The sequence below is a fragment of the Archocentrus centrarchus genome, chromosome 5, assembly GCF_007364275.1.
Source record: "Archocentrus centrarchus isolate MPI-CPG fArcCen1 chromosome 5, fArcCen1, whole genome shotgun sequence".
Taxonomy (NCBI): Eukaryota; Metazoa; Chordata; class Actinopteri; order Cichliformes; family Cichlidae; genus Archocentrus; species Archocentrus centrarchus.
Window position 1 is genome coordinate 24,523,957 of NC_044350.1, and position 24,130 is coordinate 24,548,086.

The following is a 24,130-nucleotide window of genomic DNA, read 5'->3' on the forward strand; positions in this document are numbered from 1 at the left end:
TGAATCCAACATCTGGGGCCTTTCTCTGTGGATTTTGCATGTTCTTCCTGTGTCTGTGTGGGTTCTCTCCGTGTACTCCAGCTTCCTCCCACAGTGCAAAGACATATGGTTAGGTTTTTTTTGGCTACTGGTGTGAATGCTTGTCTGTCTCTCTGTGTTATCGCTGTGACAGACTGGCAACCTGTCCTGGGTTGCCAGTCTGTTGCAGTCTGCCATATGCACTAATGGTCTAAACATTAGTGCAATCCAAGAATCACACAGTATGCACATCTGCACTGCAGAAACTGCTCAGGGAACACAAGTAAGAGCTCTGAAAGAATCCAACATCAATATCCTGTTTCCAGACACCACAAGACAGCCGCCGAGATTCTGTCCATGTCCTGAGGAAGAATTGCACATTATTAAGGGAAGAGTTTTAATGTTGTGGTTATTGGGCGTATATTAACCCTGGTGTATGTAGGAGTGGGGTCAGACTTGGTGAAAATCTACAGAAAAAAATGCAATTTCCTTGCTGTTTCAAACCTGGCAGTTTCCTTCTGATTTACTGAACATTTTAACCTTTTTAAGCCCACTGCTTCGGTTTTACAGCCCACAGCTTTTCTGTTTTGGTTCCTTCTTGCAGCCTTTGAATCTAGATTCAGCAAAAAAAAAAAAAAAAAGCCAGTGCTACCTTCCCAGTAGCAAGTAAACACAGTGGAGGCTTTAGCATATGAAGAAGCTGATATTTCTCCTGATCAGAGCAGACCTACTGTCAAATGAATCTTTACCAAATGAATTATGAGCTGTTCCATTTCTGCTCAATTTATATAAAAAGCCTTTCCAGCTCCTGTGCTCTTATGTAGCTAAATTAGTACTTTTAAAATGATTTATTTCTGCATACCCTTTTGGATTCATCAGCAGTTTGCAGAAGATAGAGCCTCAGACTCATTATGGGTCAACAATGACAAAGGCAAGAAAATAACAGACAAGAAAATATAAGAGACAGAAGGATTTTACTTTCATAACATAAAATTTAATAGTAGACAAACCTATTCATTTATGCTTTGACACTGACTCTAAAACTGTCTGTTCTGCATTTGCCTCCGTGAGCTTCATTGGTATTATGGTATATCAATTTACAGAGCATTACATCACTATGCAAACACTGTACCAATGGTAATCCTCTTCTTCCTGTATGACGTTGCAGGCAGGCAAACAGAGGCTTTGGAGCATACTGATAAGATGCTGTGCAGCCTGTCGTTGGTTGGTTGGTTAAGACACCTGCTTTCTCAGCCAATCCCTGCCAGCTGAATGTCAACCAAGGCAGAATTAAGCACGCAGCACACACTGCAGGCCAGGTGCCCGGGCTGTGGCAAAGCTTGTTAAAAATTTTCTCTCACTGTTCAAATCCTACAAAAAGAAAGCTCATATAAAAAATATCGAATAAAACCAAGAATAAAACTGTTTTTGTAAACATGTCTGGGTTTAATAAGAGTACAGTAGATATAAAATGCCACTAAACATTCCATCTGCAATAAAATTGTTGCTTGTCAGGGCTTGTTATTGCAATACTTAATTTTTTAATGCTTAAAGGATAGGGTTATCTATTAAATATCTTGTGTGGGTTGTAAGAAATCATACAGTACTTATTTTTATCCTCCAGTAGTGTACAGTATCAGTCAAACATTTGGAGTGTGTCCAAATGTTTGACTGGTAGTGTATATCTGCCCAGACCAGCTTCTCAAATAAAAAGAGAAACAGCTGGGCTAGCTCCACCTATGGGCCAAAAGACTAAATCTCACTGAAATACCATGTTGTATCATGTGCAGTTGTTATCAGATGGTATGATGCTCTGTAGGCTCTATTACAACACATTTCAATGAATAATTAAAAAAAAAAATACTATCAGCACAAATGAAAATCTGAAACAATTCAGTGACATAGCATCATGCCTCAATAACAACTTAAACACAAGAGTGATGTTCACATCTTGACTGCAAAAAAATCTTTTACACACTGACAACAGAAAACCTTGCTCCCATCCATGTTTAGTTCACCATGGCTTGCAGAGCTCTATCTTCATTTTCAGACTTCCAGCCTTCATCATTTTTTTCCTCTTGCCTAAGAGAAAGATGGCCTCATCTCTGGTAGCTGCAGGACCAGGATCGTGGCAACACCAGCTCCCAGAAACTATTCTGTTGAGAAAGAGGAAAAACATTAGACTAAATATACACGCAGTGTTTCTCTTCCTTCTTCTAGTAACATTAATCCTTTTAAAAATGTTATTAGTATGATTTAACATCCATTTCTCTCACGTAACAATCTCATTGTGCAGATAGCACATCTATTTTTAGTCAGCTGTTATCTGTATTAAGCCATTGTGTGTGTGACTTATTCTGCAGGCTTTAGAGGGTGCCTTCTCTGGGGATGCATGGCCATACAGTTGTTCATAGTGCGGTAAGTAGAGAGCCCATCTGTCATGCAAATCCTTTACATCTCTGACAACACTTGGTGTTGGAAAGCAAATTTTTAAGTGTTAAATGGACGTCATAGTTTTATGCACATCTGCTAGTCACCACATGTGACTCTGCCGCACGAGCTTGTGTGTGTAAATCGGGTGTGTATGAGCATGGTAGTAAAGAATATATGAATGACTGGGGATGAGAGCAAATGATGACACCAGGATAATGACGCAGTGGAAGCGTGTTACCATTTCTTTGTAACAGTCACTCTCAATTGGCTACTGACGTCTGAGTGACGTCCAGCATCAAAGTACTCAAGTAGTAGTTGCGTAATCTTCTTGTGTAGTACATGAGTTTTTCCTTTCTAGCCTGTTAGTCCAGTCTTATTATCAACTATATTTTAAGTTAATTTACCCATTGGCCTATTTTCCATTTAAGTACATTTAAAGCAAGGGTCAAATTACTATCTAGTACATCATTGTAGTGCTAGAATACTAAAGATAAACAACTTGCTGTTTAATTTGGAATCCACAAAATGTAGTCACGCGCTAACTTTATGTGTAAGAGATAGATTTTTTTTTTTTTGTAATCCGTGATACCTTCGCTACTTGAGCAACTTGAAAACAGCCAAGGAATAAAATTGTTTTTATTCCTTCAAACTCAATAAGAAATCTCTTAGGGGCAAACTCCCAGCATGAGTACACATTTCTTCATATATTCTTCTTATTGAAGAAAAATTTCTGCCTCTGTAGCTAGAGAAGTAAAGTTTAATAACTCACTGAAAGCATAGTTTTTGACCCACTTTTGATGTTATAAAATATACTGATGTGTGGCTTCTGTAAAGCTTTTGCGAGGCCTGACTGATTGTACTTCTAGATTGTGTGTAAGCCCACTAAGACGCTGTGAAAAAATGGCATGTTTCTCAGAAATAAGTCTTTTTTGAGGTTGCCTTCTATGTGATTCTATTAAATGATATGAAGAAGCTCTTTATAATGTTTCCTAGACCAGAAAAGCATTTTCTACACTTAAAGGAACAAGCTTGACAAAACACTGTGTTTAACAAACCGAGATCTCTGGCTGCTGCTTCAGTCAAACACATGGGAGTACATACCCCTGTCCGTGGGCAGTATATCTGGGCGTACCACTCCTGGCAGTACAGACAGACCTGGACACCCTGACCGATGAAGAGGCACACCCACATGATGACATTGCAGACAGGGCTCTGTCGCTTGTCAGTCATGGTGAAGTTAAACGCCACTAAGAGAATGGCAGAGATAGCAAAGGGGATGTTGTTAATGGCCTTTTGTCTGTTTGCTTGTTTGCATGTGTAGTTAATAAATAATACTTTATTTCAGTTCAGGCTGAGATAGCAGGAGGTCTAGAAAGGGACAAGGACACGCAGTGAGAAGAAACCAAAACGTTGCCTGATGACTCATATAATGAGAGTCCTATAAAAACAGACTTTTTATAGTGTTACAGTGAATAATTAGAGATTTTAACTTGAAAGTTTGAAGGCACAGTCTTCAAAGTAAAAGGGGACATTTACATATTTTTTAACAAGCTTCGGACAGGCATTTCAAACACAGCGCTTTTATCATTAGTAATGATGTAGACATGAAAAATGTGTCTATTTTTTTCTTCTTTTTAAAAGGCTTTTAGGCAATTATGAATTTCTGTAGCTGGGTCAGCGCACACGTTTACATGTATTTATGCTATGCTAAGGATGGTCCCATGAATAATAAACATCCCTCACCTCCAAAGACTGCAAAGAGAAAGAACATGACTGGGTAGAAGAAACCGAACCCCATGGCCAAAGCATACTCATGGACGACAGCAGAGACGATGAATACTGAGAGCATGGCAGCAGTTCTGAATTTCCTATTTGACAGCTGCAAGGATTGGAGAATGAACAGATAGAGGATTTGGCTCAAAGTTCAAGGGTCAGACTGGTTTAGCAAGAGTTAAATTACCACACACATGGTGCTTTGGAAACACAGACAAAACCAGCAGGGTTATGTGATTTGTTTTATTCAGTGTTTTCGTGTCAGCTGTTATTGGTCTAAGTTTTAATCTGCAGTATTAGCACTCTGCTCACCCAAAGGAAGTCCCTGTATCCATAGTAATACAGCCAGTCATGAACCACTACGTTCCAGGTACGGTAATAGTTAGCAAAAGACGTAGAGTTCCACCAGTCCTGAAAAAACAAAAACAACAACAACAACAACAAAGTATGAGTCATTCATCAGAGTAGAACCATAAAGAAAAGGGTCTGAATAGCACTATGGCTGCAGTTAAATCACACTGAATGTTTATTATTTATGAATTATATTTATTGATAAGAGATTCAGTCTTTATTAAAACATGTGAGCATATACCAAACCCTACAACCCATTCAAGCTATTACTCCAAGTCTTGGAGCTGAAGGCAATGCAGTTCTGCACAGTGGTAAGCAGATACCTTCCTCAGTGTAAACTGTCTTTGTGTGCAAAACCTCTCTATAAAAGAGGGACATAGATTGCAGATCTGAAAAAAATAAAGCCAATGCAAACATGCTTTGAACTTGAATCCTTTTAATGACCAGCAGGGGGTGACTCCTCTGGTTGCAAACAGAAGTGTGACTGTATGGGAGTGTCACTTCTCTTACTAACCCCCTAAACACTTTTCTAGTGAGTTCATGATCTCAGTTATTAGTTTCAATTTCAATTTAATTCAACGCGGTGCTCATTCTATAAATTATAGTATGATTTAGACTAAAATAGAATATAAGTGGGTATGGTTCAGGGCACAGCTACCTTGTGATTCACAAGATGCTACAGTATGAATGTGGAGTGTCCTCAGTTTCACAGTCAGTCGCTTGTCGCAACTGGTTTCAAAACCAAGATAGGATAGGGTAAAATGCTCACTCCAAGGCTACAAAACAGCACTCTGCAATCCAATGGGTGATGCCACAGTGGCATGTCCATCTTTAATATACAGTCTATGCATGTGTGCCACAGTCCCACCTCTTTTCAACTGACAAGCAGTGTCATTTGAACATAAATAGACCAATAAAATGCTTTCATTGAGATACATCCAGAGCAGATAGGAGGTCGTAAGGGAGAGAACAATGTGTAGCCACATTATCACTGCTCAAAAAAACATTTAAAGTCTTCAGGTTTACCAAAGACCACAAAATATCAAAAAATATTAAACAAGCTGGCAAGGTTATTTGTGAGCTTTTCAGGCAGGCAAATTCTTGAGCTCATAAGCTAATGCTCCACTGGTCTGACTTCATATTCAATGCACAAATAGAAAGAAACTTATTTAGCTTTATTTAGCTATTTTTTAGAGCAAAGAAAATTTTCAAACATGGTCTAGCTGCCTTAAAATTCAATTTTTGCAGAAACTTACAAATATCCCCATGGCTAACACTAGAATCATTATGATTAAAACACACAAAGACTGAAGAGAAACACTCAAGCCTCACACACAATATTGTACAAAGCATTTTCCCTAGGCATTACAGAGATTTTCTGGTAAAATCCTGCCCCACATTCCCCTTAGTAATATTTTTTATAGCTACATTCATTCAAACCCTTAGCTTGCTTAGAAGGCCATAAGTGAATAAGGTTTGTCAAAGTGGAAGTGGCCAACAACAACGATAAGCAAGTATTTTCAGTTCTTGCTCAAGAGCTAAATAAATCAACAGAATCCAGTGATGGAAAAGTAAAACTGTTTGGGGACCACTGGGCCACCCTGCTGCAATTTCACTTATCATTAATCAGACTTCTCCTGCCTGCAAAAGTAAGCATTTTTTGAAAATAATGAGTCTACAGCAGAGAAACAGAAAATGACCACTGGACCAATTAAAGTGTCCACAAAAATCAGCCGCACACCTTATAGAACATTCTGTCAGCAAAACGCAGGAGCTCCCCGAAGAGGTTCAGCCAGCAGTGCAGGAAGGCAAAGAAACACAGCAGGAGGAGCATTATTCCTGCAACGCAGAGAGCGAGACAGAGAGAATTATAAGGAACTATTTTATTTTGGGCATTGCTCCCAGCTTTCTCAGAGGACTTGTAACCTGACACAGATGCTATCAGCACTGACTCTCTCTTCACTCAAAGAAAGTCATAAACATTTCAGCCTTTGATTACTTCATGATAGCATCTTTAATCTTATCACTGTCTTAAAGACACTCTAGAGTCCTCTCCTACATTACATTGCAGGCTTAGTAAAATATTAACAGTGCTGACTCATACATATGGACAAATAATAGATGCTATAAGCATAAATGATGCCACAATCAGAACCAGAGATGAACTTTAACATGCACACGACGTCCTTCTAACATTGTAAATGGGTCATCTGGGATGAAAAAAAAAGGGGAAGCCGTTTGCAGTTTGTGTGTGTACAACTGATACTCTGTGAGCGATAGAACATACCTGGTAATATAGAGTGAAAAATAGCCAAAACCATTGTTCGTTTACTAAAAGGCTGGTTGGTCTGGGGTCTGAAGACAGGCACACAGAGACGCACCAGGATGAAGTAGCCGTAAAACAGGCATCCCAAAATCTACAAAGTGAGGATCAAAATAGGAGAACAGTTAAAAGAACATCCCGTGAAAGAGGAAATGAAATAAAGAACACACACGAGAATCAGAAGTACAAATGTGGAGATGGCTTACTGATAGTATGATAAAATTAGTTGACATTATTTCAGTATAAAGAAGTTCTGCTTCATCGTTTTAGGTCAGTAAATCCTTCCCAGCCTTTTAGTAGATGTTGTTAGACATTCCAATCAAAAGGTGATAAATTGTTAATATGAAAGACTTCAGTTGAAATTGGAATTTTATCTTACCATGCCAAGAGTAATACCAACATACTTCCATCGTATGTGGTGATTTCTGCAAAGATAAGAAAATTCAGGAATGTAAAATGTATAATTATATTTAATGTATGCTGTCTTCTTAATTTTTTTTTTTTAGATTTCATGTTGCCTGAGCTATACAAGCTGAGAGATGAGGTTTGATGCTCTAATGAATAACAAGAAAAGCCTAACTGGTTCTGAATTCCAGCATTTTGTGAGTTTGTGTAACAGGATTATAAAGTGGCCTCCAATTTTTCACAAGAAAGCTGGACACAAATCTGTTCTAGTAATTAATGACATGAAGAGCATAAATACCCGACCAAAGTAGGGAGCAGTATATCTTACCGAGGGTATGATTCCCTGTAAATGAGTGTTGGACAGAAGAGGAAGTACAAATAGCTGGAAAATGTTGGGAATCTGGGACTTTCTCCTATAAACAGAAAGACAAATTTGTTATTATGATCATCAAGCTCAAGTCCAGTTTGAGTCCCACCGCACCGCAGTGGTTTTATCACTGAATCATTAAGCCAATATACTTAACTGTCTGCCTTAAAGACTCGCATCTGTTTTACTAAATGGTTCACTGTACTTCATTCCAGCTAGGACGGATGTCGTTTAAAACTTGTATAACAGCCCTGGTCTATAAAAATGTACTTAACAGACCTTCTGTGTGAAGCAATGATCTGAACTTCCACTTCGATTTTATGTCAGGTTTACTATTTAATTCAGGACTATAGTTTTCTCCAGTGGCCATTTATTTTAAGTAAGTATTCATGTTTTTGTTCTTGGTTTTACAGCCGCAAGTCTCTCATCCATGTTTCTTATTTTTATCTCCCAAAAACAAACCTTTACAAGAGCATCTTGAGCTGCACATTCATTGTTAATTTTAACAACAGTGTGAATTATCAGATAGGTAACCTGCAGTGTTCTGTTTTTTTTTTTTTCTTCATTTTTCTCATGTATTCGGGAGTGTCACTGTGAGTAATGATAGAGCCCGAGGAGTAAATACACCTGACTTCAATACAATACCTTCCTTTGGTGCATTCTTCATAATAACAGGCGCTGTTTCTCTTAAGAATGAATAGGTTTTCATCAGGAATCGAATCTGGAGAAAATTGATATATTATTATATGGCATGAGACAGCGTGTAAGTATTAGCAGCTTCTACTGTACATGTATGTCTTCACTGCAAGAACTGACAAGATGTCCAAAATGAAAACTCTAAATACTCATAGCCCAATCTCTCTGTTTTGTGTCTTATGACTCATGATTTATGCACATTCTCATTAAATAGGAGCAGTGTAGCATGGCGGGACAGACAGCAGCACAGTTGGAGAACTGCTTTATCGTGTTAGCCTGCCATAAACTGCAGTTCACAGATGATGCACCATCAATCTGCATGTAGCAGGGAGCATCATAAAGCTGCAGTAAACCCCATTTTGGGACAATTCAGTGAGTTTGGATCATTAGTTTATGCATTAAACTCAGTAGTTTTTAAATGTAAATACAAAAATGTAAATAAAAAAAGAGAAATTAAAAAAAGAGAAGACTGATTGGGCTCGGATGAGGATCATGGCCTGGCTTCCCAAAAGCATCGAAGCACTGAGATTATCTCACTCCATCACACGGAGCTCAAATGATTTTAGAACTAAGACAGATTTTGGAGGCTGGGGCTGGTGTGATAAAGAGGATGAGAAGGTATTAGTGTATGTGTTTGTGATGTTCAAATGCTGGCTGCACTGAGATCTGCTGCCAGAGATGCTTTCTCTTTTGGTGACTTTCCAGTTGGAAAGTTCCCATCTCTGGCCAGCAGGCTATCCTTATTACAATGTTTTAGCTGATGGCAACCAATTACTGAGTTTACAATTTGGATTAGTTATGATTACCAATAAATATACACTGCTCAAAAAAATAAAGGGAACACTTAAACAACACAATATAACTCCAAGTAAATCAAACTTCTGTGAAATCAAACTGTCCACTTAGGAAGCAACACCGTTTGACAATCAATTTCACATGCTGTTGTGCAAATGGAATAGACATCAGGTGGAAATTATTGGCAATTAGGAAGACACACTCAATAAAGGAGTGGTTCTGCAGGTGGGGACCACAGACCACTTCTCAGTACCTATGCTTTCTGGCTGATGTTTTGGTCACTTTTGAATGTTGGTGGTGCTTTCACACTCGTGGTAGCATGAGACGGACTCTACAACTCACACAAGTGGCTCAGGTAGTGCAGCTCATCCAGGATGGCACATCAATGCTAGCTGTGGCAAGAAGGTTTGCTTTGTCTGTCAGCGTAGTGTCCAGAGGCTGGAGGCGCTATCAGGAGACAGGCCAGTACACCAGGAGACGTGGAGGAGGCCGTAGGAGGGCAACAACCCAGCAGCAGGACCGCTACCTCCACCTTTGTTCAAGGAGGAACAGGAGGAGCACTGCCAGAGCCCTGCAAAATGACCTCCAGCAGGCCACAAATGTGCATGTGTCTGCAAAAACGGGTAGAAACCGACTCCATGAGGATGGTATGAGGGCCCGAGGTCCACAGATGGGGGTTGTGCTCACAGCCCAACACCATGCAGGATGCTTGGCATTTGCCAGAGAACACCAGGATTGGCAAATTCGCCACTGGCGCCCTGTGCTCTTCACAGATGAAAGCAGGTTTACACTGAGCATGTGTGACAGACGTGACAGAGTCTGGAGACGCCATGGAGAGTGATCTGCTGCCTGCAACATCCTTCAGCATGACCGGTTTGGCAGTGGGTCAGTAATGGTGTGGGGTGGCTTTTCTTTGGAAGGCCGCACAGCCCTTCATGTGCTCGCCAGAGGTAGCATGACTGCCATTAGGTACCGAGATGAGATCCTCAGACCCCTTGTGAGACCATATGCTGGTGCGGTTGGCCCTGGGTTCCTCCTAATGCAGGACAATGCTAGACCTCATGTGGCTGGAGTGTGTCAGCAGTTCCTGCAAGATGAAGGCATTGAAGCTATGGACTGGTCCGCCTGTTCCCCAGACCTGAATCCGATCGAGCACATCTGGGACATCATGTCTCGCTCCATCCACCAACGTCACGTTGCACCACAGACTGTCCAGGAGTTGGCGGATGCTTTAGTCCAGATCTGGGAGGAGATCCCTCAGGAGACCATCCGCCACCTCATCAGGAACATGTCCACGTGTTGTATGGAGGTCATACAGGCACGTGGAGGCCACACACAATACTGAGCCTCACTTTGACTTGTTTTAAGGACATTACATCAAAGTTAGATCAGCCTGTAGTGTGTTTTTCCACTTTAATTTTGTGTGTGACTCCAAATCCAGGCCTCCATTGGTTAATAAATTTGATTTCCATTGATGATTTTTGTGTAATTTTGTTGTCAGCACATTCAACTTTGTACAGAACAAAGTATTCAATGAGAATATTTCATTCATTCAGATCTAGCATGTGTTATTTGAGTGTTCCCTTTATTTTTTTGAGCAGTGTATTATGAACATAATGTTATCTATGATACAGTGGGTTTCTATAAAATGTTGTATGCAAAGCAGTAGTTTACACTAATATTACATTCACTTACAAGAGAAAGATACAGTAAGTGGAAAAAATGACTGCCACCAGTGTGAGATCACTATGAAGGCACCCTTACCTGCTCCATTATCACAATGAACCGTGATGCAGGTGGCAGCTCGTGGTGCACAACGACGTAAATTGGGAACAATCCAAGTATACAGTTCTGTATGATAGACAGGATTAACCCTGTCCCCAGAGACAGCCCCAACTTGGAGGGGACGTTGTGATACAAAGAACCCCAAAACAGCAGGGTGTAATAGGGAACGACCAGGGTATAAACAAACATGACAGCCCAGGCTATGGTGACCGTCCCCATCTTCCCAAAGGCGTAGAACAGCAGGTCAAACTCCAAAACTAACCTGAGATTGAGAAACAACAAATGAACAAACGAACAAAAAAACAAAAATAAAAAACAAACATGAATTATATTCATTATTTTAAAAATATTTTGAGCAGAAGAATAATTAAAAAAAATATTTATATATAAATAAAATAAAGGATATGCCCTTCAAAGTGAGTTTTCAGCTTTTTATTATTGAATAACCACTTTAATTGTGTTAATGCCAATTAATATTTTCCTCTTACTTTTGTTCATTCAAAAGACCGTTCCAGTGATGATAATGACCCACTTACAGCTGCATATCTTTTTTTAATTGAAAAGCACAAAATGCAGGTGTGATGGTATATTTTATGTACAACCATTTAACACATGTAAAAAAAAAAAAATCATTGTTAACTGAGACTGAATGTATCAAATAATTTGCAGACAGTGTAGCTGCCCTCTGGCATTAGCTCAAATGAGAAACATTTGCAACTGTAAACAACAACCAAATCATTACGAAGGTGCCCAAAGCAACAGAAGAAATACTCAGAGGGGTTGACTGCATTATCTTTCTGCTGCCAGATGAGCAAGGCAAGTAAAGAAGGAGAGAGAGAGAGACCCAACGACAAGAAGAAATGCAAGATAAGAAGTGAATAGGACATTTTTAATGACTTGGTTTTAATTGAGTATCTGTTAGATTTGGTTCAGGATTATAGAGTTTGACCAGTGGCAGTGTCATAAACATACACACATCCACGTGTCCCACTGACCTGCCCTGGTCGATGTAGTCAACAGCTAGTGTGCTCAAAAAGAAGATGAGGAGTACAGCTATGAACATGTGGTAAATCGTCCTGATGTGGCTGATCTCAAACAGGTCACTGGAAGAAGACGAAAGACAGAGACACAAATTATTACATTTAAAAACTTAAATAAAATAGCCCTATGTTTGATTAATCTGTATGTGAAGCGCTGTGAATATTTTAAAGGTTTACAAAAATGCGTCAGTGGGATTATCCGAATCCATAAGTAAGTTGTATTCCATCCTACTCAGTGGCGATTTGGTTGGGTACACCTTGCTAGCTCTGGGTTCGACTTGCTTTAAACTTCAGAACTGCCTTAATTCTTTGTGGTTCATAAAGGTGCTGGAAACATTCAGAGATTTAAGGCCATATTGACACGATAGCATCAAAGTTATCGGCTGAACGTTGCTGGAAGCAACCATCAGATGATGGGTGCACATCATCACAGCACCGGGCTTTCATGTTGTTTATGCCAAATTCTGACCCTACCATCAGAATGTTGCAGCATAAATCGAGACGTCACACCAGGCAATGTTTTTTCAGTCTTTTAATATCCAGTTTTGGGGAGCCCTTGTGAGCTTTCTGCTACTCATGAGCTTCAAGCCTCCACGTGTTGTGCATTCAGAGATGCTCTCCTGCATCTAGGCTGTAGTGAGTGATTATGTGAGTTTCTGTGGCTTTCCTATTAGCTTGATGCAGTCTCCATTCATTCTCTTCCGACCCCTGGCATCAACAAGGCATTTTTTTGGACCATTCTCTGTGAACCCTAGAAAAACCCAGTAGTTCAGCATTTTCTGAAATACTCAGACAAGCTTGTTTGGCACCAACAACCTTGCCACATTCAAAGTCACTTAAATCATCTTCCCCATTTCCATGCTCATTTTCAACTTCAGAAGGTCATCTTGCCCATATCTGCATGCCTAAATGCACTGAGATTCTGCAATTTGATTGGCTGATCAGATAGTTGTATTAACTAGCAGGTGTGCCTAATAAAGTGTTTATACCATACCTATATCTGTATTTATAACTCTCCACATCAGTATGACTTTTTGCATTCTTTAAAATATGCAAACTGTAATCAGGTTTAAATATTTGATTTGAAAAATTTGTAAAGATCCCACCATGTTAAACAATACATTGTAAATAGAATAATATTTGGGCATGGTGTACCAGAGACAAATCGTAATGAGCTAGTGTGGCGCAAGGGTTGAAATTATGTGTCACATGTTTTATAAATATTTAATTTGCAAACATTCTGATGACGCAAATCATGAACCAGTGAACGCAGTCCTAAGCTGTAGCCCTGTGTTAAAGCTGACTCTGGTTTAATTTTGGTCTCTTTCAGTTCTTTTATACTTACTCCAGCAGCGATGCCCTGGCCACAAACACCTTGCCATCATCCATTTTCTGATATCTAACACAAAGCACAAACAGAAAAACACACACGTTTACTTCAGTGTTTAAATGTGTGTAAATATATCTACCAAACCAACATGTCTCCATTTTTACCTGGATGAGTTTTTATTTTTTGTCTTTCCATTAATTGTTGACTGACTGTTGGAGAGGGACTCGATGGACTCAGTCAGAACTCTGTCTAGAATTTCACTGAGCTGATCCTGGACCTGCTCCATGACTTTCATTTTTATCTTCTACATGAAAGCACACAAGAGGAAAAAACAGGTTTTATCTCCTCACAGTTTTAGATATTTCTATACTATTACTTTATAGCATTTCTTGTACCTCACAGTTTCTGTTTGAATTATTGTGCTGCCTGATGTCTGCCCCTTGTGAAGCACTTTGCTACTTTTATTCATCTTTTAAAGAAACAATGATGAGCCTGTTCTCTTTTCAAATTAGGAAGATAAAGAAAAAAGCAATAAGGTTACCTCGGAACATCTTTGCCACTGCCTCACATCTTCTTCCACCACCGTATTCACAGCTGACAGAGAACAAATTGTTCACCAAACTTTAAAATACACTGAATGTATCTTAGACTTAAAACTGAAACAAAGAGAAATGATAGAGGTGACTTTAAAGATAAATGTAAATTACTCCCATAGACATTAAAAACAATATTTTTTACCATACCAGGGCTGGAGCTGTCAGATGACTGTCGGGCCTTGATGTTCCGATTATGAACTCCGTTAGTTGGCTCTGTGCTTGTCATGGCAACCCTCAGGGACTCAGTGGGACTGAGGTGAATGATCCTGCATTTCAACGATGGAGATTAGTCTCACACAAGGATAAATGAAGGGGAAAAAAACATGCGATCATACTGATGTCAGTGGAAGGGATTGAAGTAATAAAAAGACTGAATTCAGAGTTGTTCTGCCCAACGCAAAGGTTAAGAAATAGTTCATAATAATTCAGTGATAAAAAATGTCATAATTCATCTGCAGTAATTCATGTTAAAAAAGATGGTCATTTAGTTAAAAAAACTTATATAGTCAGTGTTGGTTATCTGTATTTTATCTTGAAGGTGAATTCTGAGATAGCAATGCATTGTGGGTAGCGGAAGCAGAGCTTAGTGGAGGAAAAACGTTTGTAGCGAAAAACCTGCCAATCCATGCTTAAACTTCACCTCCTGTGTCCTAAATCTTTATTTGCACCTTCGAAAGCAATGGCTGTAAGTCTGATCTATGTTCTGGTTAATATTATATGGTTATAAGAGCCGATTTAGAGATCGTTTTGTGAATGTGTTGATACCAGGAATTAGCCTTATCCCAGGGGCTCATTTTGCTTTGTGCTCTGTATATTAGCATAGCAACGATGCTAATGATCTAATTAGCATATGAAAAGATTGCTAAAATGCTGTTGATCTTTAGTAACAGCCAAAGTTAATTCTTATGCATGCTTTCTGGCACTAGCAATTTTATTTGGTGCATTTATTTCACATAGCAAGAGCTGATGTATATTTTATTTTCTGTTTATTTTCTAGTTTCACTCGACCTTGTTCATTGAGCTTTCAAGCCACAATTGTAAAGAATTGTAAGCTGTCAAGAAGACTGTAATAAAGGAGCAAGACGCTCGGTTGCTCGGTTCCTGGCTCATGAATATCGAGTTTGGCTTGCTGTTGCTCTGCGTTAACATACACAGTGTATCCAACACGTAGTGATAACAGTACAGTGAAAAGCCAGATCAGCAGTTGGTGGAAAATAAAACCTACACCACAGCGATGGACAACCCGCATGAGGAGAAGGCAGAAGAAATGGCTAAATCTGAAGCTAAAGCCTCATCTATAGCTAGCTCCAGATCCAAACACTCCAGCTCCAGGCACTCATCCTCCAAGTTATTCTTGAGGTCCAGCGTATTGGAAGCAGCCATCTTTGCACGGGCCTCGGCTGAAGCCACAAACGCTAAAGCCTCCTATAGTAAGAAACAATTAGAAATTAAAAAACAACAGGCAAGTCTAGAACTGGATTTAAAGATGCTGGAGATAGAGAAAAAAGCTGCAGCTGCTACAGCAAAAGCAGAGGTTCTAGAAGCTGCCGCAGCTGCAGAACAAGACAAAGGAGAAAGCGCAAAGAGTGCAGTCCCACCGCAAGTCGTCAGACAGAGAACTATGGAGTATGTGCAACACCAAACCGAGCTGAAGTCACATTCGGCTAAAGGAGAAACACCTCAGGTTGAACCGGCATCAAACGCACCATCGTTCATACCAAGGAGCTCTGGACGAACTCCCTCTCCACCAGTGTTCAAGAAAATGTATGTAAAAGAGGAAGCTTTTAACGCACCAAGGGACTGTGACAAACCAAACAGTTGCAATGCTCCCCACAGCAATTACCCACCTATGGCCGACTTTGCTAAATTTCTTGCACGTAGAGAGTTAATCACAACGGGGCTTTTCAAGTTTGATGACACCCCTGAAAACTTTAGAGCATGGCAGTCATCATTCTTAAATGCAACTGGAGACATTGATCTCACATGTAGCCAGGAGTTGGATCTCCTAGTGAAGTGGCTCGGTAAAGAGTCCTCAGAGCATGTTAAAAGAATCAGAGCTGTCTATACCACTAACCCCAAGGCAGCCCTCCAGTTGTCATGGGACAGGTTAGGAGAATGTTATGCTTCACCAGAAGTAGTAGAAAATGCCTTGTTTAAAAGACTAGACAGCTTCCCTCGCCTAACGAATAGAGATAACGCAAAACTCAGGGAACTAGGAGATCTGCTCCTAGAGCTGGAGGTTGCTAAAGATGAAGCTTATCTCCCAGGCCTCGCCTGCCTTGACACGCCACGTGGTGTTAAGCCCATAGTGGAAAAGCTGCCTCCAAACCTACAAGATAAATGGCTTCACACAGGCTCAAAATACAAACAAAAATATGAAGTGGCATTCCCTCCCTTCTCATATTTTGTTAAGTTTGTCCGAGAGGAGGCAAAAGCGAGAAACGACCCAAGTTTTGCAACATGCAGCAGCCAACCCTTCAACAAAAATGAGAGACCACTACTTAGACAAACTAGCTACAAATCTCCTCTAACTGTAAACAGAACAGAGGTTGCTACAACTGCTCCTGCTAGTACCAAAGAGGATGATCTAACACGTTATTGCCCAGTCCACAGGAAAACGCATCCTCTAGCCAAATGTAGAGCCTTCCGGATCAAACCACTGCAAGAAAGACGAAGCATACTTAAAGAACACAAACGGTGTTTTCGTTGTTGTTCCCCCATGCACACAATAAAAGACTGTGACATGAAAGTCAATTGTGAGGAGTGCCAAAGTGAAAAACATTGCTCTGCCATGCATCCTGATATGGTTCAGCAACCCCAGGCAGAAAACAAATCAGAACCAGAGCCTCAGCCCCAAGACAACACGCTACCCGAGGTAACGTCACGGTGCACTAAGATCTGTGGTGAAGGCTGTCCCCCACGTTCTTGCTCTAAGGTATGTCTAGTTCGAGTCTTCCCTAAAGGCCAACCAGAACGCGTCGTCAAAATGTATGCAATCCTTGACGATCAGAGCAATTGCTCACTGGCCCGTCCTGAATTCTTTGAGCTATTTGGAATCAAGGGAAGCCATCTGACGTACCATATGAGAACGTGCGCCGGTCTAACTCAAATGCTCGGTAGGAAAGCAGTGGGGTTCCAAATTGAACCAGTAGGTGAAGGCCCAAGTCTAGACCTCCCTCCTCTCATTGAATGTGATGAGATAGTGTTTAATAGAGATGAAATACCAACGCCTGAAGTAGCTCTTGCCCACCCTCACTTGAAACATCTGGCTCCTCTCGTACCTGAGTATGATCCTGACGCCCAGATAGCGGTTTTACTGGGCAGAGACATCATACAAGTCCACAAGGCAAGAAAGCAAATAAACGGACCCCCCAGCGCTCCCTTCGCACAGCGTCTGGACCTGGGTTGGGTAATTGTAGGGGAAGTATGCCTCAACGCTCATAAGCCAACTGTCAACGTCTACAAAACGCACATACTCTCCAACGGACGTCCATCTCTCTTCACTCCTTGTCCTAACAGCATCAACGTCAAAGAAAAACCATGCTACGGCGGGGAGCACAAGAATAGCGTCTTGAAGCATAGCTCGAAACCTGATGTAGCAGAAGAAAAGCTCGGAGAGAAAGTTTTTGAGCGCACAGATGATGATAACCAGCGTGCCCTGTCTTTCGAGGATGAGACCTTTCTAAGGATAATGGAAAAGGAAGTTCACCAGGATGAAAGTAATAACTGGATCGCTCCTTTACCGTTCAAGTCCCCGCGCTTGCCACTCCCAAATAACCGAGACCAAGCACTGTCTAGACTCAATTCATTGAGACGCAACTTGATCAATAAACCTCAAGTGAAAGAACAGTTCTCAGAGTTTATGGACAAGCTGTTTGAGAACAATCACGCAGAGATCGCTCCACCCATTGTCGACAATACTGAGTGCTGGTACCTGCCCATTTTCGGAGTATATCATCCCCAGAAGCCCGGTCAGATACGGGTAGTTTTTGATTCCAGTGCAGGGCAATGTGGTGTGTCACTCAACTCAGTACTGTTAACGGGCCCAGATCTCAATAATACCCTCCTCGGTGTGCTGATCCGGTTTAGGAAAGAGCTAATTGCAGCTACTGCTGACATCCAGCAAATGTTTTACGGATTCCTAGTCAGACCAGACCACAGAGATTATCTGAGGTTCCTGTGGCATAAGGACAACGACTTGTCAAAAGAGGTGCAGGAGTACCGCATGCGGGTGCATGTTTTTGGCAACAGCCCGTCACCAGCGGTAGCCATCTATTGCCTACGAAGAGCCATCTGGAAAGGCGAGACAAAGTTTGGAGCAGACACAACGCACTTTGTCGAGAGACATTTTTATGTGGACGACGGGTTGATTTCGCTTCCCACTGAGTCTGCAGCCATCGATCTGCTCAAACGCACATGTGCATCCTTAGCTGAGTCCAATCTTAAGCTCCACAAAATCGCCTCAAACAGTGTCTCAGTCATGCAAGCCTTCAATCCAGAAGATCTGGCCTCTGGCATCAAAGAATTGAGTCTCGGTGATGATGCTTTACCGGATCAGAGAAGACTAGGGATGTGCTGGGACATAAACACTGACTCATTTACATTCAAGGTAGCTGTTAATGACAAACCCTACACCCGCCGCGGGGTCCTCTCGGTGATTAACAGTATCTTTGACCCCTTGGGACTAGCATCTCCAGTGACGATCAAAGGCAGACTTTTGTTACGCAAAATGTCAATTGGAGTTCAAGACTGGGATGCTCCTCTCCCTCAAGACAAAATGGACACATGGGAGATATGGAAAATGTCCCTCCAAGATCTGAGCAGCCTCAGAGTGCCGCGCTGCTACGTACCAGCCGCCCTTTCCAAGTCCACCTACACTGAATTGTGTGTTTTTTGTGACGCATCAAGTTGGGCTATAGCAGCAGTGGCATACTTGAAAACAGTCAATGCAGAGGGTCGATGCGAAGTTGGCTTTGTGCTCGGAAAGGCAAAACTTTCACCACAGCCAGAACCTACAATACCTCGCCTTGAACTCTGTGGGGCAGTTCTAGGAGTGGAGATGGCGGAGCTCATTCTGGAAGAACTTGATCACAAACCAAACGCTGTCAAGTTCTACTGCGACAGCAGAGTGGTTCTTGGGTATGTTTGCAATGATTCGAAACGCTTTTATGTCTACGTACATAATCGAGTTCACCGAATACGCCAGTCTACATCCCCTGAACAGTGGCATTATGTCACATCAGAGCAAAACCCAGCCGATCTAGCTACCCGGTCAGTACCTGCATCCCAGCTCATGGACACCATGTGGTTTAAGGGACCAGACTTCCTTTACAAACTACCTGAACCGGACATGCATGAATCATTCAAGTTGATCGAACCTGAAATGGACGCTGAAATCCGACAAGTTGCTACTTTCGCTACACAGGTTAAGCGGGGCAGACTCACGACAGAACGCTTCCAACACTTCTCAAACTGGAACTCACTGGTACGCGCCATTGCCTTCTTAATTCACCAAGCTCGTTCTCACTCATCAAGCAACTTTTCCAACCATTCATGCAGAGGCTGGCATGGATGCAGAATTCCACACACTCCAGAGGAGCTGGATGCTGCCAGCAATATCATTCTCCAGTCCGTTCAGAAGGATGCCTTTCTTGATGAATATGCTGCTCTCCAAGCCAATGAAACCGTCCACAGCTCAAGCTCCATTGTGACTCTCGATCCCTATATAGATGGAGGCCTCATCAAAGTTGGGGGTCGCCTCAAACATGCTTCACTGGACACAGCATCTAAGAATCCAATCATCCTACCAGGCAACCATCACGTGTCAAAGTTGCTTGTCCTTCACTATCACGCTAAGGTTGTGCATCAAGGAAGGCAGTTCACAGAAAGTGCAGTTAGGCAAGCCGGATTGTGGATTGTAGGATGCAAAAGGCTGGTCTCATCTATTATCCACCACTGTGTAACGTGCAAGAAACTCAGAGGAAAACTAGAGACTCAAAAGATGTCAGATCTCCCGCCTGAGAGACTCAACACATGTCCTCCATTTTCGTACGTCGGGTTGGACGTGTTCGGCCCATGGTCAGTGGTCACTCGACGCACGAGAGGTGGCGCAGCACAAAGCAAGAGGTGGGCAATACTTTTTACGTGTATGACCACAAGAGGTGTACACATTGAAGTCATTGAATCTATGGATGCTTGCAGCACCATAAATGCAATACGCAGATTCTTTGCGATATGAGGTCTGGCAAAACAAATGCGATCAGATAGGGGCACCAACTTCATCGCAGCAAGCGTGGAGCTTGGTATGACACAACCAATCAAGAACCCTCCCAACATTGTCAACTATCTCCACGCCAATGGTTGTACATGGGAGTTTAATCCTCCACATGCCTCCCACATGGGGGGTATCTGGGAAAGGATGATTGGGGTAACTCGCAGAATATTGGATTCTATGCTGTTGCTCAACAAACACACCCGTCTAACACACGAAGTGCTTTGTACCCTGATGGCTGAGGTATCATCAATTATCAATGCAAGGCCCTTGGTTCCGATCTCAACAGATCCTTCCTCACCATTCCTACTGTGCCCTGCAATGATGTTGACCCAGAAGCAGCACATTCCTTCTCCACCGGGAGATTTTTGTGGAAAAGACATGTTCAAAAACCAGTGGAAACAGGTGCAGGCACTCTCCAACGAGTTCTGGAGTCGCTGGAAGAACGAATATCTCAACACCCTCCAATCAAGGCGCAAGTGGCATAGAACACACCACAATCTTCAGCCAGGTGACATTGTGCTGTTGAAACAAAATCAAGCACCCAGAAACGAATGGACAATGGCCATCGTCACAACCACTTTTCCAAGCAGCGACGGGAAAGTCAGAAAGGTGGAAGTGAGGACATCATCCCAGGGTGTCTCAAAGACTTATTTGCGCCCCATCTCAGATGTTGTTGTGCTCTTAAAGAATGAAGAGACTGATAAAAAGTAGTGGCATCAGTAATGCCAGGCGGGGAGTGTTCTGCCCAACGCAAAGGTTAAGAAATAGTTCATAATAATTCAGTGATAAAAAATGTCATAATTCATCTGCAGTAATTCATGTTAAAAAGATGGTCATTTAGTTAAAAAAACTTATATAGTCAGTGTTGGTTATCTGTATTTTATCTTGAAGGTGAATTCTGAGATAGCAATGCATTGTGGGTAGCGGAAGCAGAGCTTAGTGGAGGAAAAACGTTTGTAGCGAAAAACCTGCCAATCCATGCTTAAACTTCACCTCCTGTGTCCTAAATCTTTATTTGCACCTTCGAAAGCAATGGCTGTAAGTCTGATCTATGTTCTGGTTAATATTATATGGTTATAAGAGCCGATTTAGAGATCGTTTTGTGAATGTGTTGATACCAGGAATTAGCCTTATCCCAGGGGCTCATTTTGCTTTGTGCTCTGTATATTAGCATAGCAACGATGCTAATGATCTAATTAGCATATGAAAAGATTGCTAAAATGCTGTTGATCTTTAGTAACAGCCAAAGTTAATTCTTATGCATGCTTTCTGGCACTAGCAATTTTATTTGGTGCATTTATTTCACATAGCAAGAGCTGATGTATATTTTATTTTCTGTTTATTTTCTAGTTTCACTCGACCTTGTTCATTGAGCTTTCAAGCCACAATTGTAAAGAATTGTAAGCTGTCAAGAAGACTGTAATAAAGGAGCAAGACGCTCGGTTGCTCGGTTCCTGGCTCATGAATATCGAGTTTGGCTTGCTGTTGATCTGCTTTAACATACACAGTGTATCCAACACGTAGTGATAACAGTACAAGAGTGCAAATTAAAACATTAAAATAACATCCACTGTAGGTCTTATATTCCACACAGCACAGCACCATATGCTGTAGTTTCACAGGAAGGAAACTGTGTTTATATTAAGTGAGAGATTTTAATGCTGGCAAATCCAGCCAGGCAGTGTCTTAGTGTTATTTATGGAAAATCTCTTACAACTTGCCTCCGTGTTTCAACCCAGCAGGAGCAGTGCAGCAGCTGCCACAATTACCATGAGATTCAACCTGGATTTAACTTTTTGTTGAAGTTTAATAATGTAGAGGAGGGCTTCCATAATAAATTGAGAGATTACATCAGGTCACTAGCCCATTGCTGGCAGGTTGCCTCATGTCAGAAATAATTATTATTCCTGATGAGCCTCAATACCAGTGAAGTGAATCTAATCGTGTTAATCCAAAACTGAAAAAGTGGATGACTGCTTGTCCAGTCGAAGGCACCTGTAAGTTCAGGGTTGTGGAACGGTGGTTGCCCCCAGTGATTTTCCACAATATACCACCAGTCACTGCAGTTCAAGCCAAATAATGTAAACAAATGATAAGTGGAGGTTATAAGAGATAAGCTGTACAGGAGAGAGGTGTGTTAAATTGATTTCCATGAGGGGTAAAACACAGTCAGTGACCCCATTTGTAATCCATACACTGGTTATTCCTCAGTATAACAGATAAGCTTCACAAAGATATACAGATTAGACAATATGAAGCTATAGACAGAGATGTATAGTTTTTTTTTTTTGTTTTGGAGTAGATCATCCTCATGGAACAACTCTCATATTATTATTTAAGTTGAGTGATGATTCTTGGTCATGTTGAAGAAAATATTTAACAGCTTGACCTATTTTATGCTCACTCAACTTCAGCCTGAGCAGCTGTAACTTTCCTTTAGATTTGTTGAACTGATGAGCTCAGGCTGCCTTTGCCAAAATGCTAAACTGATGCGTAATCAATGTTTGGAATGAAAATAACAACAATAATAAATCACTTAATTTCATGAGCAGCCAGTAGTATTAGATTTTCAACAAAATATAGAAATTGTTTTCTAGTATTACTGAATCACTCTATTTGACCTGTTAGTAAAATATCACTCATAGACTAGAACTGTTTTGAAAATTGGATTTGGATTCATGACCTACTTCCATCTACATGAAAAATTGCCTGTGTGGTTAGAGGTACATGCGACATTGGTTTAATAGCTTCAGGCATAGAAGAACCCTTGAACTCAGTAACTCGATTCTGCCATCATTAAATACAATTCATGGACAGCATGATGCTTTAGGCAGTTTAAAACCTGCCCAAAGCATCATGCAGCTTTGTTCTTGTATGTTCTTTTGGATGTATAATGTTGGCTACAACTCTCACGTTGAGATTTTCTTTATGTTTCAAACTACAAATAAATCAAATAAATCAAAAAGATCGGGTGGATGCGACACCCTTAATTCGTTGCCGCATTAGATTTGTACTTACAGATTCAGATTCAGTCAGCAGTCCACAGGATGAGTGCCACTGTTTCAGTCGGTTGTTTCCACTGATACAGACTGTGGTTTAAATATGACACAAGTCTTGTGATCTGTGTCCTCCACTGATGCACTTTACCCTCTTGGCTCCTGGCCCTGGGCAGGCCAGATCATCCGTTGCCCAATCCCACGTAACCTCCTTGGCTGGATTCATGAGGTCATGCAGAACGCTGGACTCAGAACAAAGTCTCAAATATCCAAGGAGATACTTACTACACATTTTATTCATATCATATATTTTGTACACTAACTTGACATAGTTTGGGGTATATATACATGTGCTATTTTCAAATAAATACAGGGTTAGAATGATTTCAGAATCATTGCATTCTGATTTTATTTCAATTTAAAACAGCCTCCCATTTTTTTGGAGATGGTACTGTATGTTCTTTCACCTGGGACAAGAAATTATTTAATCAGAAATGAGTTCTCAAGCAAACTGCACAGTTTGTTTTGTGTCCTAGTTTCAAAAAAATCAAAATATTTAACTTGGACAGTACTATGAATAAACTAAACAAAGATCGTTTCACAAATTAAACTTACAGTACAAAGTGCAAGAAAACATTCTTTATAACAGAACCTTCTTTTTTTTTATTAATAATTTAATAAGCACCAATGAAGCTACTACAGGTCACATTTTACAAGACTTTAAGGGTCAGGGTAATGTTGTTGTTGTGGGGTGACACTGAACTCACTGGTGCAGCTGTTTTTCTAAAGCTGCTTTATCTTTCCTGCTTCTCTGCCAGCCTGCAAACTGCAGAAAATACTGATGTTATAATGTTTTATGTGGCTTTAGCAAATGACATTAAAAGAGAAAATAATGGCGAGACCGTGCAATAATTCTCTGTACACAGGATCATATTTATTGAAAGATGA

The 24,130-nt window shown here is 41.0% G+C and overlaps 1 protein-coding gene across 2 annotated transcripts; it reads right to left on the minus strand.

Moving 5' to 3' along the window:
• Positions 1 to 1,064: 1,064 nt before the first annotated feature.
• On the minus strand, positions 1,065 to 23,289 carry soat2 (sterol O-acyltransferase 2). 2 transcript variants are annotated; one of them, XM_030730376.1, is made up of 16 exons: positions 23,205 to 23,289; positions 14,060 to 14,178; positions 13,858 to 13,910; positions 13,481 to 13,620; positions 13,332 to 13,385; positions 11,942 to 12,049; positions 10,926 to 11,208; positions 8,316 to 8,391; positions 7,632 to 7,716; positions 7,278 to 7,323; positions 6,863 to 6,992; positions 6,317 to 6,414; positions 4,537 to 4,635; positions 4,195 to 4,330; positions 3,553 to 3,698; positions 1,065 to 2,174 (listed from the first exon to the last, which is right to left on the minus strand). In XM_030730376.1, the coding sequence occupies exons 2-16, from the start codon at positions 14,136 to 14,138 to the stop codon at positions 2,118 to 2,120; spliced, it is 1,590 nt and encodes a 529-aa protein (XP_030586236.1). In that variant the 5' UTR covers positions 14,139 to 14,178; positions 23,205 to 23,289; the 3' UTR covers positions 1,065 to 2,117. The 2 variants fall into 2 exon arrangements, with proteins under 2 accessions (XP_030586236.1, XP_030586237.1); XM_030730377.1 differs by lacking the exon at positions 23,205 to 23,289 and having other exon boundaries at positions 13,858 to 13,972.
• Positions 23,290 to 24,130: the final 841 nt, after the last annotated feature.

What these genes read in the sequence shown, in the direction of transcription:
- soat2 (XM_030730376.1), bottom strand. Translation starts at nt 14,138, where the DNA reads ATGACAAGCACAGAGCCAACTAACGGAGTTCATAATCGGAACATCAAG. An exon ending in AAAAATAAAAACTCATCCAG is followed by an intron (nt 13,386 to 13,480) that starts GTAAAAATGGAG and finishes GCTTTGTGTTAG; the next exon opens with ATATCAGAAAATGGATGATG. An exon ending in TTTTCACTCTATATTACCAG is followed by an intron (nt 6,415 to 6,862) that starts GTATGTTCTATC and finishes TCTGCGTTGCAG; the next exon opens with GAATAATGCTCCTCCTGCTG.